Source organism: Rhynchophorus ferrugineus, unplaced genomic scaffold (assembly GCF_030347505.1).
Source record: "Rhynchophorus ferrugineus isolate W39M unplaced genomic scaffold, kcgeb_rfMv2 rfM4, whole genome shotgun sequence".
In the NCBI taxonomy this organism is placed as follows: domain Eukaryota; kingdom Metazoa; phylum Arthropoda; class Insecta; order Coleoptera; family Curculionidae; genus Rhynchophorus; species Rhynchophorus ferrugineus.
In genome coordinates, this window is record NW_027472583.1 from 19,149,036 (window position 1) to 19,167,002 (window position 17,967).

Sequence of the window (17,967 nt, forward strand, 5' to 3'; positions counted from 1 at the left end):
GATTGACTCTAGGCTTAATAGATGCGATCATAAAAAACATAATAAACACTTTTGAAAATGGTGAAGATACTGGCTTATTGTTCCGAGGCAGACGGACATGTCGCAGAAGAGAGAAGGAAAAATTACAATGAACAATATCTTCCCTCATTTCTTCATATTATCTGAGCTTGGAAAATATTTCGTAGATAAGTTTTATTGTTTTTAAAACGCCTTCGTGCAATGACAACCTAAAACTTTGACGTGCTATCAAAAGCACATAGTAGTGCATGATGTCGGACCCATCCTTTTTCCTCATCTTTTCATATCATTAATAGTTCAGTTTTCCTCCTGCCAAAATGGCAAAATAATTTTTATATTATCAAGTATATATTAGTACAACACAATGAAAATAAAGACGAAAAGTAAGAGTAATATTTTTGAGTAATTCAAGCGATTCCCAGAAGAAAAAGATATTGTACTACATTTTGATAAAATATTGCCACTATAATTTAATATATCAGCTTTCAATCGAATTCAATAGTCATGGACAATTGCATGTTTCATATTTCAATAACTACATTTTAATATTTTATATCCAATAATGGAGAGAAACAAAAATAAATATTAATGCGTAATGGAAGTAGTAGAAGTCCTTGATTCCCATAAAAAATATATCGGCCAGAAACAACCGTCAAAAACGTTTAATAAACTGTGGAATTTTGTAAAGTAACCTTGTATTTTCTATGGCATTAATTGGTCACATATTACGGAAACATAAAAGCACATAGAAAACGAATTGAATGATTATGTATTTGGTGATGTTAAAGATACATATTGTTATAAACGACTATTAATGGTAGAAAACAAAATATTTACACAATACATAATATATACAAGGCGTTCTTAATATTTTGGGTACTAGGTACTAGGCATGTATTTTGAACAGCGATGCCTGCTAGTGAGAATGGAAATTATGAATATAACAGGTCAATTGAAAAGTCCCGGGCCTACCATAGTAAAACACTTTTTTTTTGGTAAAATTAGTTTGTTTTATTCCACATAATTCCCTTCAAGTGTGATACACTGATTATAGCGACCCTCCAACTTTTCGACACCATTTTGTAGTACGATTTGTCCTTGATTTAAAATAGACCTCAGTTTCGTCGATCACCTCTTCATTCGACGAAAGTTTCTTCCCAGCGAGCACTCTTTGAGATCTGAGAACAGGAAATAGTCGCTGGGGACCAGATATGGAGATTACGGTGGATGAGGAAACAATTTGAAGCCCAATTCATGGATTTTTGCCATCGTTTTCACTGACTTGTGACACGGTGCATTGTTTTGATAAAGCAGCACTTTCTTTTTCTTCAAATGCGGCCGTTTTTTCGGCGATTTCGTCTTTCAAACAATCCAATAACGCTATGTAATAGTCGTTTCAGATGGTCCTTCCTCTTTCAAGGTAGTCAATGAAAAGTATACCATGCGTATCCCAAAACACAGACGCCATTATCTTGCCAGCCGACTGTTGCGTTTTCCCACGCTTTGGAGCGGGTTCTACAGGATGTGGAGGTGGATGTTGGAGTCCTTTCGGATGACTGTCGATTAGATTTCAGAGTGAAATGATGGAGCTATGTTTCATCCATTGTCACATATCGGCGCAAAAACCCGGGTCTATTACGCTTGATCATCTTCAAACACTGCTCCGAATCATCATCTCGTCGTTGTTTTTGGTCAAAAGTGAGCTCAAGCGGCACCCACTTTGCACAGAGTTTCCTCATACCCAAATATTCGCAAATAATGTGATATAACGTTCAGTAGATATATTTAGAGTATCTGCTATTTCATTCAGTTTCAATTTACGCTCATTCAAAATCATTTTGTGGATTGGTTAATGTTTTCGTCAGTACAACATCTTTTGGGAGTCCACTGCATTCACCGTTTTCGCTGCTCATTTCACCACGTCTAAACTTAGCATACCAATCCCTGATGGTTGATTTTCCTAGGGCAATGTCCGAAAGCTCCGCTTCAAGCCAAGTTCTTCCTTCAACTGTATTTTTTTCCTTCAAAAAGCAATATTTTATTAACACGCCAAATTCCTTTTTATCCATTTTTTTCACAATAGAAAAGTTGTTTTACTCAAAATGTTATAATTAACAAATAGCGATAGCTGTCAAATTTATTCACACATCTTCTAAGGGTTAGGACTAACAAGAAAACATATCGGTTTAATTCTAGTAGTGCCCTCTATGGGTCTGGTGAGGGACTTTTAAATTGATCTGTTAAACAGCCTAATTATATTAAGCCATAAAATATTGCTGTGCTTATGGTGACATAGGCAAGACACAGATCATTACAAGCTATTAAAATCAAATAAAACTATTACTGCAGATTGGCACCGACGTCATTAAAATAATTTCAACGTCTTGCAGCAAAAAAACGGAAATACTAGTGAGAGACAACTGATCGTCTTCTTGCATGACAACGCTCGGTCAAATGTTACAAAAGTTGTTGAGGATGTTGCACTGTTGCAGCTCTAATAGAAATATCTGATATATCGAACATACTCACTAGACATAGTGCCTTTTGATTACCACTTGATGAAAAATAATCATAATACATGCAAGAACGTAATGCTACCTTGAATATTTAGTTTACTAAACTAGACCTGGTCTTAAGAATAAGTAATATATTATTGGGGCATGTGTTAAATAGGGCACCAGTTTTATTGTTGAAAAATATTTTCATTTTATAATGATTATGGCTCATATTAAATTTATATACACGAATTTACTCTGAATTGGCATTAAATACACAATAATATTCAAAGACTATTTCAGGCTTTAGTTCTCGAAAATTTAAAATTTAAATTAACTCAGTATGAAACCATTAAATGTGTTAACATCAACATTACAAATAATTTTTGACTGAAACCTTTGGAAGCTTCTAATAAAACTGGAATACATTTGATGCTACTATATAATTATACTCGGCTTACATTTTCTATTGATGTAGATCACATATATCAGATATTGGATTAAATTATAATGTAATAATGCTATACTAAATTAAAGTGTAAATATAATTTCAGAGTAAAATTAATTTTCATTTTACTGGTCATTTTACTTTTCAGCATATCAGTGAATATTTACACCAGTATATTTAATATATACTGCTAGTAAATTTTGTACAAAATGTAGGTACTTATTATCACAAAGTGTTGGATTTATAGCATTTTGTTGACAAAAATAGTAACAAACATGTTTAAAATTAATTGAAAAACAAATTTTTACAAAAAATCGTCAATCATACATTTTTGTTACTTCCATAATAATGACCACCATGACAACAGGAAATGTTATTTTCAGTATCAATAAAATGTAGCAGGTGCGCTATTTCATATGAAATTGTATCCAGACTGAAAACAGTTTTGATAAAGATTGGGTGGTACAAGCAAATACTGGAAAAATATGTTCAAAATGCATCAAAATCCGAAAAAACATTCAAGCTATTTAAATATTGAAATTCCTTCAAAACTGTTCGCACAAGAAGTACATTGAAGTAAGAAGTCTTCGGAGAAATTTCGGATATAGTAAGTAAGAGGCGAATCATTTTCAATTATACTTATGAAGGCAAAAAATATGTTCAGCTATATTCTTAGATATAGCATAAGCGTTCGATAAGGTATAGCATGACAACTTTGTTCATAAGATACAGAAAATGTTGCCAAAACAACACACCGAAATATTACATTACAGCCAGACTGTTTAGACTCGAACAAGCAAAAGCCAACTCTACAACAAAAGACGCAATAGCGAATAAGCCACACGATAATTACAGCAACAGACACGTGACAATATAAATAATAAGTAAGTCTGTGCTTGTGCACTTCATATATAATCAGATCACACACGCATTAGTAACAATAAATAATACTAGCATTTCATATAGCAATGTACGAGTATCTCAGAATGAATCTTATTGAAAAACTTCACTGGAAGGATCATGTAAAAATATAGAACTGGAGTTAAAGTCTAGGAAAATGTTAATTGGAATTAATGTTATGGAATAGGAAGGAATTAAGAAATGTTAATTGGAAGAAAATTTTAATTATCAGTACTTAGTATGTACTGATAATTATTATTATACAAGTACTGAAATCTATATGGAGATATGGAATTCAATTATGGAGAACTTCCGCAAAAAATAATCTAAATACAATACAAATTTCCTGATGAGTATTGTAGGTGCACCGAGATAGAACAGGATGGATTACTTACACCGAAGCCTTCAGATATGTACTGTCATGCAGGAAATGAAGAGAATTGCAAGGAGACATAAGGACAAATTCCATTCTCATATCAATATTGAAGTAATACAACTCTTGGTTAATACCAGAACATGACACAGACTCAAAAGAATCAAACCGTTTGACATTGTGTAGTGCAGTGTAGTGAGGTGCTTTTAATAGAATAACAGCAGTGTTACCTGGATTTCATTTATTGTAAACTAAAATTGTAGGCAATAAATACTTTTTTTTTAATTCTCAGTTAAAAGAATATCAAGCGCTGACACATCAACTGAAATAATGTAATTTTTAACCGGAAAAAATATTGAGCTGGTAGCTCGTAAACCCTACAGTCCCGTTTTTGCAGCCAACGACCTTTTTCTTCTTGCACATTAAAACTACGTGCTACTAAAATTACGTGTTAAATGAATTTCAACAACCGAAGAAGCGGTCGATGCGTTCTAAACGCGTATTTGGTTCAACAATACATGGAAAAGTTTCATCATTTTACCAGAAATATAAATAACAACCCTAGCAATAAGATACCTTTAAGATATAAATTCTATACTTATTTTCCAGTTATTTTTAAAATGTTTAAATATTTACATTTTAATATATTCCCAACACATTCAAACGTAATTATTAATTTCTTCTAGGAGTAGCAGAACCAGCCAGGGGACCAAGATCTAAGGAAATGACCATCCAGTCAAGTTCCTTCTTAGCAATGCCATACAATTATGTACTATACCTTTTAACATACTCTGCCCTGCAACTTGTGAACTCCAGTTGACTATTGACATGTTAAATACGAATTATGCAGAATCGATGCAGTTGTAGTACATATCTTATTTCACTGCTAATATAAATATATTTTCGTTTAGTTATTTTGACTAGAATTAATTTTACATTTTGGGATTGTTACTATTGTTTGACTCTAATAGAAACATATCGATGCTATTTAATATTTAGTTAATGTATAATCTACACTGTATTGTATGATTAAACAATTCAACCGCTTGCGTTTAATTAACTCGACTATTAACACATAAATTAAGTAGGGCGAGTCCTACGTGCAATATAAAAGTTATAATTCGTTAAATTGCTTGATGATTCGGATAAAATGGTATTAGAGAAATAAAGTAGACGAACTCAAATTGTATATATACTTTTCTATTGCCTGTAAATAAAGAATTTTAAATGAATACAAATGAAATATGTATACGTACACGTTAAACATGAATGTGCCAAAGTATTTCACTAATAAATTTCTTTTTTTTTTGTATATTAGTGGCTTGAAATAAAAACAGTGACTCTGTGAAATCAAAATGTGTTTAACTTTATTCTTACCTCTTTTGATCAAAGTATAATTTTAACTAGATTATGCGATATAATAGATTTGCTTGCTCCGCTAGTTATATAGTAGTTATAATATATTTATATGAATGATATAAGGACCAGAAAGTTCCGCAATACACATTCTGTTTTATATATTAAATCATAGGCATAGGGTTAGAGATAATGGTACTGTATATAAGTTTTATTTCTTAATGTTATGTAAATAAAAAATGTATGATGACGATGAACAAAATGTCTATATAATATACTCTCAAATTATGTTATTCATTAGTGAGGTTCATTTCTTTTCGATAATAATGGCTTAAAATAAAAGACTATCTTTTAAAAACAAGTGGGTCATATTATTTTCTATCCTGACCTTAACATTTTTTTAAGGTTCACTTGATTTTGATATAAATATAACTATACTATCCGTTGTATTATTTTGTTGGCTCAATATTGTTTTATAATATTATATCATATTTTTTATTATAAATTTAAAATGTAAACAAGGATCTTTAGATTGATGCATAAATAAAGCTGACATAAAAATGTAAAATAAATACAAAGTCTCTAATACTAAACCAAAGGATATTTTAGAATTTTATATATATATTTCTTGCAACAACAAGGAAAAAAATCGATATTTTACAAAAGATATATCCTTATTTTTAATAAAATGTAAAAAAAATTGATATATTAGGCCAAAAAAAAATCAAACGAAAAAATTCTCGAAACATTATGAAAATAGCGATATTTTTAATAAACTTGAAAAACTAAGTACCGATTTTAAAGGTATAAATATAATTAAAAGTTTTCTTTTATAATGTTTGAGAAATATTAATATATCCATATTTTTCAGGCATCTATGTTAAAAATGAAACTAATCTTATATTAACATGTCAATTGAAAAGTACCTGGTCTGACATATAGATAGCGCTACCAGAATTAGCTGTATAATTAACAGGATAAGTCTTTTAGGTAGCGCTAATCCTCAAAAGATGCGTGTATAGATTTGGTAGCTGTCGGATCATTAGTTTGTGAATTATAGCAGTGAGTGAAGCAAATTTTCGCGTGTTGGTAAAATATTGATTTTTCGAAGGAAAAATTGCAGATGAAGCAAAAAATTGGCTTGATGGCAAGTTTCCGGACACTGCCCCAGGAAAATCAACCATCAAGGATTGGTATGCTAAGTTTAGACGTGGTGAAATGAACACTGAAGACGGTGAACGCAGTGTATGCCCAAAAAAGAGGTTGTTAGCGACGAAAACATTAAAAAATCCACATAATAATTTTAAATAACCGTAAATTGAAATTGAATGAAATAGCAACCACTTTAAAGATATCAACTGAACGTGTACATCATATCATTCAGCTCTGTGCAAAGTGGGTGCCGCGTGAGCTCACTTTTGACCAAAAACAACGACGAGTTCATTATTCGGAGCAGTGTTTGAAGATGATCAAGCGTAATAAACTCGAGTTTTTGAGTCGATATGTGACAATGGATGAAACTTTGTTCTATCATCTCACTCTGAAGTCCAATCGACAGCCATCCGAGTGGACGGCACACGATGAACCCGCTCCAAAGCATGGAAAAACGTAAGAGTCGGCTGGCAAGGTTATGGCGTTTGTATTTTGGGATGCGCATGGAATAATTTTCATTGAATACCTTGAAAAAGGAAGGACAAACAACAGCGACTATTACATAGCGTTATTGGACCGTTTGAAGGACGAAATCGCCGAAAATCGGTCGCATTTGAAGAAAAATAAAGTGCTGCTTCACCAAGACAATACACCGTGTCACAAGTCACTGAAAACGATGGCAAAATACCATGAATTCGGCTTCGAATTGCTTTCTCATTCACCTTATTTTCCAGAGCTGGTCCCCAAGGACAATTTCCTATTCTCAGATCCCAAAAGCATGCTTGCTGGAATTTTCGTCGAATGAAGAGGTGATCGCCGAAACTGAGGCTTATTTTAAAGCAAAGGACAAATCGTACTTCAAAAATCATATCGAAAATTTGGAGGGTCGCTATAATCAGTGTATCACCCTCGAATGGAATTATAAGTACAGAGTTCAAGGTAATATACGCTTTCAAGCAAAGCTTTCTTTTATTCGAATAAAATTAATGTTATATTTGTTGATATATTTCCTAAAAAGTTATTCATTATGTTCCGATGAACTCATGTTCCTATAAATATTAGCTGCTACAGTTATATGTTTTGATCAGTCTTGATAAACGGAAAAAATCTTTTTGATTCAACGTTTCACAACAACGTTTCACATCACATAATGTTTATCAAGTATCTAAACCATAATATTAACTAATAAGATTTATCTCAATCGTTAGAAAAGTTCTTATTCGGAATACTGTTATTATTCAGGTAATTAGCAATATATAATTAAAGTTAGACATATGTTCGAGATAACTAAAGATTGATTTAGTATAGGTCTAGACTCGTACATCATGTTGTTGTCAAGTTTAGGTCAGGAGATTCAACATGCCTGACGTAAACGAGATGATGATTTCCTAACATGGGCCATTGTTCGTTAGGGCTTAGAACCAGCCGCATAATTCAAACATTACAACGTTTGGAAATGTAATTAGTTGACTATGGGGAAATTTACGACAAGAAGATAAAGACAATGGCGTTTTGATATAGGTTATAGAATATGAGATATGGGTTAACGCAAACTTTTCAATGTTAGGCTATAAATTCGACCGTACTAGCTGGTGAGTATTTCAACATTAAAAACAGGAAATTTCGGTTGAAACTTAAATATGACCAGTTTTATTACTTTCTGTGGTAAATACTAACAGTAGCGATGTAGTAATATCACGATTTTATTTTAAAAAATATCAATATAGTCTTTTATAAGTTATTTATTTATTTTAAACCTGTAACTTAAATCCCAAAAGCTTTCTTAAATAATGGGGCGAAAATTTTTAAAAAATCAACAACATAATGGTCTTTATTCTTTCATCAATTAAGTAAAATGATACATAAGATTAAGGATTTATTAAAATGAAGTGATGATGACTATGACCTTTAGAAGAACTTAAAATGTGTTAAAAGACTTGAGTTATATCTTCACATTCCGAATAAATTCATCAAATAGTAACATATCTTTATTGAAAAAGGATTAAGTGAGCTGTGTATGAAATCTTAATAAAATTAGAATGTTTTTGAAAGGCTTATGTATGGAATATTCTATCCCCTTCGTTTAAATGTCCAGTTTTCCAGTGGTTATTCCAATATAACTGTTTTGTTAGCAAATATTTTATCTAATAGGCAAATAATAAAAAAGCTACTATAAAATTATAGTATAAAATGTTTTTTATATATATAATAATGTATTGTATCCATATTTTCTGTGTTATTATTTGGTCAAACTCATATGTGGATTATTGGCGTCACTGAGATAACAATTTCCTGTAAGATTTTATACTTATTTATAGGTTATAATTACAAACACTCATGTGTAGAGCAGGAGTCAAAACTCTGGTGTTCCTGACAAAGTGGTAGAACAGTTTAAAAAAATCGCTAAGTAAGGCAACATTCAAAGAAATATTTGGCTGCAATTTAGATTAATTATTAAAATAAAGGTCTTTAAAAGAGTAGTTGCTTCGAAATGGTTTGAAAACAATACAATTATGCTATAAATATTTTTGAACGAAAAATGTGTTCAATAATATAATTATTACAAACCATTTGATGGATGATACTACCAATTTAACACGGTCCCTAAATTTAATATGCAACCGCTGTATTGGAGATATTTAAAGTTGTTTCTTCCGTTAGGGAACTAGTTGGGTTGAAGTATCAGCTAAGTAAAAATAATATAAAATACCTGTTTCAAAACGCCATATTTTAAAATTAAAGCAGATATAATCACTTCACGGTGCCGACTTTTTTTTGCAAACTCATAATATAAACATACACTGAATATGTTGAAAAGAAAAAATGGGAAAATGTCCCCGGTTTTTATATTAAACTATTTAATTTATTTTTATCGGGACAGCTTTGTTATACTTCATTAAGGACCAAGAAATGAACATTATATAAACCTGTTTTATTTATTATTTTTCAGTTTTCAGTTTAAACCTACGTAAATCATCGTACTTTCATCAGCAGTGAAGTGAAATGCTTTAAATGAAATTGAAAAGGTTTAAGTTAAGCAATAAATACAAATTATTGACACAGAAGTAAAATCAAAATGTTGAAATACCTATGAAAGTCTGAATGGAAAATTCTACCTCATTTGAGACCTTCGCCATACACTGATTCGATTACCACTTAAGAAATTAGATTTAATTCTTCATGCCAGTGACCAGGAATTTTTCAAAGTAAAATTCCTATGAAGTCTTAAATGGGAGAAAAATGTTATGTCTGAAAAAGAATATGGCTAAAAATGTTGAAGACAAGAAATAAAATAGAGCATAAAATATAAATAAAATAGTTATGTAATAAGTTCCTAGAATAGATTGTTAATTATTACGAAGCTATACTTTTACTCAAAAATCTATCGAAATATTTTAAATTTAGTAGTTTCAATAGTAGCCAGAATGTTAACCAGAACCATTTTAGTAATATTACACCATACACAAACATACATACATATTCAAACTATAACACACTAGAGATTTTCCATTTCAACTCTTAATAAAGATCCATTTTTCACTTTTATATTCTACGATTGATGCAAACATCACAAAAGACTCTGAAGACGACGAAGTTACATTACTATTAATTGCATATCTATGTTTAAATTAATACCCATAGCACACAAGGCTTTATTTAACATTTATATAAACTTTTTGTGGAATGTGAGAATGAAAGAAAACAATACTCAATATTCAATATATATATTTATTTTCAAGCAACATTATACAATAATATATTTATACATCAATTTGTTTATCTAAGAATAATACTCATGTAAACACCACAGCTTTATAAACAATATAAGCGCATTAAAGTATTTCTTTTTGTTATTATTTATTACTGCTATAACAATAAATGTTTCAGAACAAAATATTATCTTCTCATATAATATGTATTTATTATTAATGCGTTTGTTCCCATGCAAAGTCAAATATTTCATATTAAAACCAGTATGGCGTAAAAATAATTTACAGAGAACCCTGTGTTTGTGTTGTTTTCGATTTTAATTTTTAATTGGATATGACAGAGAAAAAGACCCGAAAATTTAACTAACACAATTAATGATTGCTTAATAATTTTAGGGTCAGTTTACAGGAAAAGCCTAAACGTATTTATAAAATATATAACTTTTTTTATATATAATTAGCGATTGACACAGATTCACGTTTGTTTATAATACTTATTTTTATCACCATATATGTAGAAACAACCTGTGTTTACTTAAAACTAGAAGCTTACAACAATATTATTGTTTATAATTTTACTTATATCTAAAGGTTTACTTAACCCTCTCACAAAAAGACAATATTACAAGAAATGTGATTCACAGTGTTAATACTAAATATATTGAGCACATATAGCTTAAATATTAATAAACAATAAATCACGTTGTTATATATTTTTTAAACTAAACATGTTCAATATATTTGTTCATCCTTCCTGATGGTCACCAGCTAAGAAAACAATTTATTGAAAGCAGGAAATAGTGGCGTTGACCCACGTACTATACCGCGACTTGTTATCTAATCAGTACCGACTAGCTAAGCCAAAGTACTTTCTAATACTAAACAAAGCGTTGTTGCCATTACTTCCTCTAGAGTTCTGTTCGCCTGGTCGATTTTGTTTAATATTAAGTTTATACAATCGCTCGGATCAATTTTAATTAATTAATTCCGTTCTTCTTACAACAAAAAAACAATCACCCGCTTCTTTTCCACGCTGCATTTAATATTTGTTGGTTGTTTTTAAAAAACAATTAAAACTATTATACTACCCAAATTGTTTTTATTCTTAGTTTATTTAATTCATTTAACATACAAAATTACACATAATTAGAATTTTTAAGTAACAAGGCTTTATCGATTTGTTTTTACTTATCATATTGTATAAACCGTATTTTATCAGACAGATATTTGTATGGACTGAAAAACTTGAAAAAATCCTTCCTTATTCGAATCTCAATGGAAATTGTATAAAAAAATTAACTAAATAAATTAGCTTCAAAAATTAAAAATAAGTCATATCAGTTTTAACAAACTAATATCCAAAAATTGTCACCACTTTTAAACAGTACTTATCAGTTGGCACTACCATAGTTAAAGCAAACAACAATTTTTTTTTATTGTTGTTAAAGTTAAATTTTCAACAAATTGTAGCAGGAGAACATATGGTTGCAGAAGCGGTTTTGGACGAAAAATTTGTGAAAGTGTACGAGCCTCCAATCACTACTGCTGATAACGGTGTCATTTTGTTATATCTTAGTCCGTAGGCAGAGGAAATATGTATTGTTCAATTTGGACAAAGTTTCTTACGTAGTTTTACAGTAACTATATTGACCTGGCTATATATAGAAGAACTATAATATCATATGATAAGAACTTATTAAAATTTCCACATTAATGAACTGTAGTAATTAAAAATTAACACAAATCTTAAGTAGCTTAAATACTTTTCAATAAAAATAAATAGCATAAATATATTTTTGTGTGGACATTGTATACTTGATTGTAACTATCATTAGTTTTATTTATTATTACAAACATAGAAGCGTCTTTGGCATAGCCTATATCTCGATTAGATAACAGTATTGTCTATAGCTAGCATCGTCTTATGACAATATAATTGAATCTAAAATAAATGAATAAATAAAAAATGTCAGTTAAACCTTATCAAAAGTATTGGTGTTATTTGTACTAAAATTACATATCTGTTTATATAATTGCTTATATGCTACCACAACTATGCAATAGTAATTATTTTTTACTTAAACGCTAGTAATACGGTTAATAGTTGTAAGAATATTAAGGCCGGTTTCACGAGTTGAAGTTAACCTTTGACTATCATTCAGTTAGCGATATTTAACAGCATGTAGTCACAAATTTTGCGTAATTATAATTTTATTTCGAATATATTTTTTTTAATAACATGCTTAAGCAAATGGTTTTAATAAATGAAGGTATATAACTGTTTTCACTAACTATAGAAGTTACAAAAAGATTATAAGGAACCCAAATTTATAAAAAGACCGACAAGGTAAATACAATAGAGTTTTTGTAACCCAGTACTTCGATAGAATAACTAAAGTAACTCCGGAATTATGAGGGGTTTAAATAATAACAGACGAAATATCTCATGAAATCTAATAAGGGGCTTTGAACCACTAAATATCATTGATAAAATAAAATGATATATAATATTAAATCGCTTAATAAAATATTCAACAAATTCAACAAATACTATAAGATATTAAAAAACACAGTTAAGAATTATTTTAAAATAAATTAGATAAGTAATGTATAATTATTATAAAGGAATGTGTAATACTCATTGGCTTAGTCTTAGAGTAGCGGCAATAGAAAATAGAAGATGAGAAATGTTAAAAATCATAGCAGTTGTTTGTCATCTGTAATAATTGATAACTTTTATAGGACAAGGTAGGTCAAAGTTAACTAACCGGGACCTAAATATTTAAAAATAGTTACGAATTATTTGGCTTTAGCTTTTAGACATTTAGACAAATAGAAATATCGGATATTTATAACATATCTGACTATTCTAAGTAACTAACACTGCAATATCTTTCCTGTATCTCTTGATATGCTGGGTTGTATGCTGATTAACATCAATATTTATTGTGTGCGTGTCATAAAAATGCGATATTTCATCTAAATATATGGCAGTGACTATATATGTTGCTTAATTAAAAACACATGTTGCCATTTATATTACAACTGTAGCAACAATGCCCGCGGAGGAGCCATTTTCAGCATTGCTGTTAATATTCGATAAAAATTATAGGGATAAAATTTTGAGAACAAGAAAATTACGTTTATAACAGGATTAATGATAATTACGATAAAATATAATTAAAAGTGTTTGCAATAAGTACCTAGCATAGAAAATGTTAATTTTTATACAGCTATATCTTTACACCAAAATCTATCTAAAGCAATTAAATTTTGTAGATGGTTTAGTTTTTCAATCGTAGCTACTTATTAACCAGAATAATTCTTAGAGTTATTATACCTCGCGAAAAAATTTTAGCCCACCACAGATTTTTCATCTGAATACTTAATAAAAATAAACGTTTAATTTTTAGATTATATGATCAATATAAACATTGAAAAGAGACAGTATATATTTACTTACCTAGATTATTTAACAGATGTGTCTCTCGAACGATGCGACAAAACTTTACCGCATTTATGTAAAACAACTTATCAATATTTTAAATGTTTCTTTCAGAGTGCGCAAATCTTCCTCTATTTTTCGCAACTTGATCAGTCTCTTTGGTAACGTGTCATATAGGTGCTGCACTCATCTTGGACTGTGGACTATGCTACAGTTCGTCACGACGTTTGAGCTGCAACTCTTTTATTTACTTATAAGTTTCGCTTATAGAACTTGCAATTAAACAATAGCTGTATCTTTTTATAATGTTCACATAAAAGGTAGATTGTAAAAATTAATGAATATGTTTATTAAGAGTTAAAATCTGTAACGTGTTAAAGTTTTGTCGCAATGTGTATCACCATGAAATTACTTAATAGCAACCACAGAAAAGTCTACTAATGGCATCAGATACTGCATACATGAAATTATAAGTAAGTGTTCAAGAAATTCTATGCATATAATTATTAGAAAAGCGCTTGAAAATAATCAGTAAATTAAAAAGTAAGTAAAAAAATTTCTTACTAATAATAAGGAAATCATATTAGGCTAAAACAGTTTTAGCACTTCCATGTCATCCCCAGGTACTTACTTCAAAACCCTCGCAGTCAGATTTTTGATATTTTATAACATAAACATATAGTGTGTTACCAAAAACGTTTAATCGGTTCATGATTGTCATCAACTACAAAGACTTTGGCTCTATCTCATAACCAGAGTCACGTAATCGAGAAAATGACTCATGATACATCAGCTTAAAATGTTTCGCATTATAACAATGATATATTTACACCAACCTTGACATCTATTACTAGATAAAGTGTGCCATTTAAACATATGTAGGTGCAAAAGGAACCGCATTATACAATAGTAACTTTTCTTCATTAAAAATACAAATACTAAAGGGCATGGAAAAATGTACAAAGGAGTATCACAAAGAAATATATCACAATATAGAATGGAATTAGAGCTCAATAATGGACTATATCAATGTTCGGCTTGTAACGTATATGAAACATCAATAGATTGCGCGTGTTATTATATTAAACATTTAAAACATAATTTTTAGATAATTGACTATTAAAAACTCATAATTAATTCCCTTTCTTGAATTATCTCAAATATCCAACCTAAAGTAAAAACTAGAAATAGAATCATAATTGCAATTCCAGATATCTTCGAACGAAACCACAGAGCTCTTTATTAGTAAATCTTAAGAATTAATATTCCTTATAAATGGCACAACTTACGTGTATATTACGCAATATCCTAAACATCCAAAATTGTTTATACGTTATTCCATCAAAAATATCAGTATTAGCAGTTAAACTTAGATCAGATGATCAGTCCGTAACATGGAAAACAACCTCTACAATGACGGTTTAATTAAGCGAGTTCCTTAATTTAACATATAAGACTCTTATATTATATTGGCTTTGATAACTAATGAACTCATTTTTATTTGTTCTAAATCTGATCGAAAATCTTCTACAAAATGACACTTGGGGCAAAATTATAGATAATTTTATGAAGTAGTTCGTATCCTTTTCTTAACAATCCTCTGCAAATAGCGTGACAGCAAGTAAACTTGAATCCATTCCAATTCTGTTAGGTTTTCCTAGGCGTTTAATATGTTCCAGACAAGCTTCAAAACTCTGTAAAGAAACATACATTAGTATATATTGCAATATTTTATTCAATATCTGCTTATTTTATTTAATATACACATAATAAAAATATATAAAATCTACTAGCTCACACTGTTTTTAAATCACAAGTTAAAAAGAAATAGTGTTTGTCGACGACACAACACATGTGGCAGTAAACCGAATTCACAAAAAGACCCTAAAGACACAGCTTAACACTTCAAAATAAGCCCATGTTAATTTTGCATCAATTCTTCAAGCAGAACCAGTGTAGTACTTCGACATCCATCTCAATGATAGGTTAAAATGGAAACATTACATTAGAAAAGAAGCTGAGCAGATCGGACTTAAAATCAAAGAACTGTTTAGTCAGGAGATACACCCAACTCGACCTAAGTTCAAGGAGAATGGTTTTTCAGTAAATTGTGAAACCAATTTGGATTTAGAGCGCAAATATGACGTTGCAGTTAAACATCAAACAGACTAGCAATCCAACGGTGCTGTGTAACCAACGAAGACATAGAACTTGTATGGTGTTAAAGTGTTTAAATTTTATATTATGTATTATAATTTAATTTTAATTTGCGAAATATATAGTGATATATTTGCCCGACACTCGTTTTGCTTGTGCATTAAAACTAATACAATAGTAACACAGAGCAATAGTAATACATTAACTGTATATAACGGGTAAATTGAAAAGTCCCCGGCCTACCATAGTAAAACACATTTTTTTGGGAAAATTAGTTTTTTTACTCTATATAATTCCCTTCAAGGATGATACACTGATTATAGCGACAATCCCACTTTTCACTACCATTTTAGTAGTACGACTTGTCCTTTGCTTCAAAATGGGCCTCAGTTTCGACGATCACATTTTTATTCGACGAAAATTTCTTCCCAGTGAGCATTCTTTTGAGATTTGAGAACAGGAAATAATCGCCAGATCTGGAGAGTACGGTGAATGAGGAAGCAATTCGAAGCCCAATTCATGTGATGTTGAATCATGATTCAATGATTTTTGTCATCGTTTTCACTGACTTGTGACACGGTGCATTGTCTTGGTGAAGCAGTAATATTTCTTCAAATGCTTTTCAAATGTTTAGAAACGGTTTCATCGTGTGCTGTCCACTCGGATGACTGTTGATTGGACTTCGGAGTGAAATGATGGAACCATGTTTCATCCATTGTCAAATATCAAACACTGAGGTCTTCAAACACTACTCCGAATCATCAATTCGTAGTTGTTTTTGGTCAAAAGTGAGCTCGCGCGGCACCTACTTTACACAGAGCTTTCTCACACCCAAAAATTCGTGAATCATATGATGTACACGTTCAGTTGATATCTTTAGAGTGTCTGCTATTTTAATCAGTTTCAATTTACGGTCATTCAAAATCATTTTGTGGATTTTTTTAATGTTTTCGTCGGTAACAACCTCTTTTGGGCGTCCACTGCGTTTACTATTTTCGATGCTCATTTCGTCACGTCTAAACTTAGCATACCAATCCTTGATGGTTGATTTTTCTGAAGCAGTGTCCGAAAACTCGGCATCAAGCCAAGTTTTTTGCTTGAACTACATTTTTTTCCTTCAAAAAGCGATATTTTACCAACACGCGAAATTCCTCTTTATCAATTTTTTTCTCAATAACTAAAGTTGCTTCACTCAAATGCTATAATTCACAAACTAATGATCCGACAGCTGTAAAATTTATACATGCATCTTTTAAGGGTTAAAAAAAACGTATGGATTTAATTCTAATAGCGCCATCTATGTGTCAGGCCGGGGATTTTTCAATTGACCTGTTATTAAGACTGTGTAATTATATCTAATATAAGTTTAATAAACGATTGCCAAGTATTTATTTATGGATGGTCCGTTCCATTTTTTAAATAATATAAACACAGTGTTAGTAGTATCTAACTCATTAGAAAATAAATAACTTTTAGCGTTATCTATCGCCTGCTATCTACCGCTCTGACAATCGTTATATTGCTTGATGTTAACACATTAGTTTCCAACAAAACAACATGTTAAATCTTCTAGCCGATAAGCCTTCCTCCATTATACTTGAGCACTAATTCATCACATAAAATATAAAATATCAAATAATTTTTTAACAAATACGAGCAAAGCCTTTTTTAAAATATATATGTCTAAAGTGACTCATAACAAAACCATGAGTCAAGCGACCTCAAGATGAATCAATAAAACTGCCATAGGCTATGTGTCATAAACTTCTATCGCGGTGGAATAATTAGTATTGTTTGAGCTGAAAAGCTATTACAATTACCCTTGGAAACGAGTCTCTGTGTAGTCATTTGGTATTAATTCAGTAGGACTTTAGGGACACTACGTATTGTCAGCTCTCCCAAAATTATATTCG

At 30.5% G+C, this 17,967-nt stretch overlaps 2 protein-coding genes across 3 annotated transcripts in view; one reads left to right on the plus strand and one right to left on the minus strand.

Annotated features, from left to right (window-relative positions):
• The window catches only part of LOC143195892 (lachesin), a 266,563-nt gene extending 261,383 nt beyond the window's left edge, over positions 1-5,180 (plus strand). For both annotated transcript variants that reach the window (XM_076403404.1, XM_076403405.1), the window contains exon 9: positions 4,921-5,180. In XM_076403404.1, coding sequence (XP_076259519.1) covers positions 4,921-5,054 — 134 coding nt within the window. In that variant the 3' untranslated portion in view covers positions 5,055-5,180. The remainder of the gene's footprint in view (positions 1-4,920) is intronic.
• Positions 5,181-10,527: 5,347 nt separating this feature from the next.
• The window catches only part of LOC143196318 (uncharacterized), a 41,242-nt gene continuing 33,802 nt past the window's right edge, over positions 10,528-17,967 (minus strand). Inside the window, exon 6 of the mRNA XM_076403982.1 lies at positions 10,528-15,591. The gene's annotated coding sequence lies outside the window, so the exon portion shown is untranslated. The remainder of the gene's footprint in view (positions 15,592-17,967) is intronic.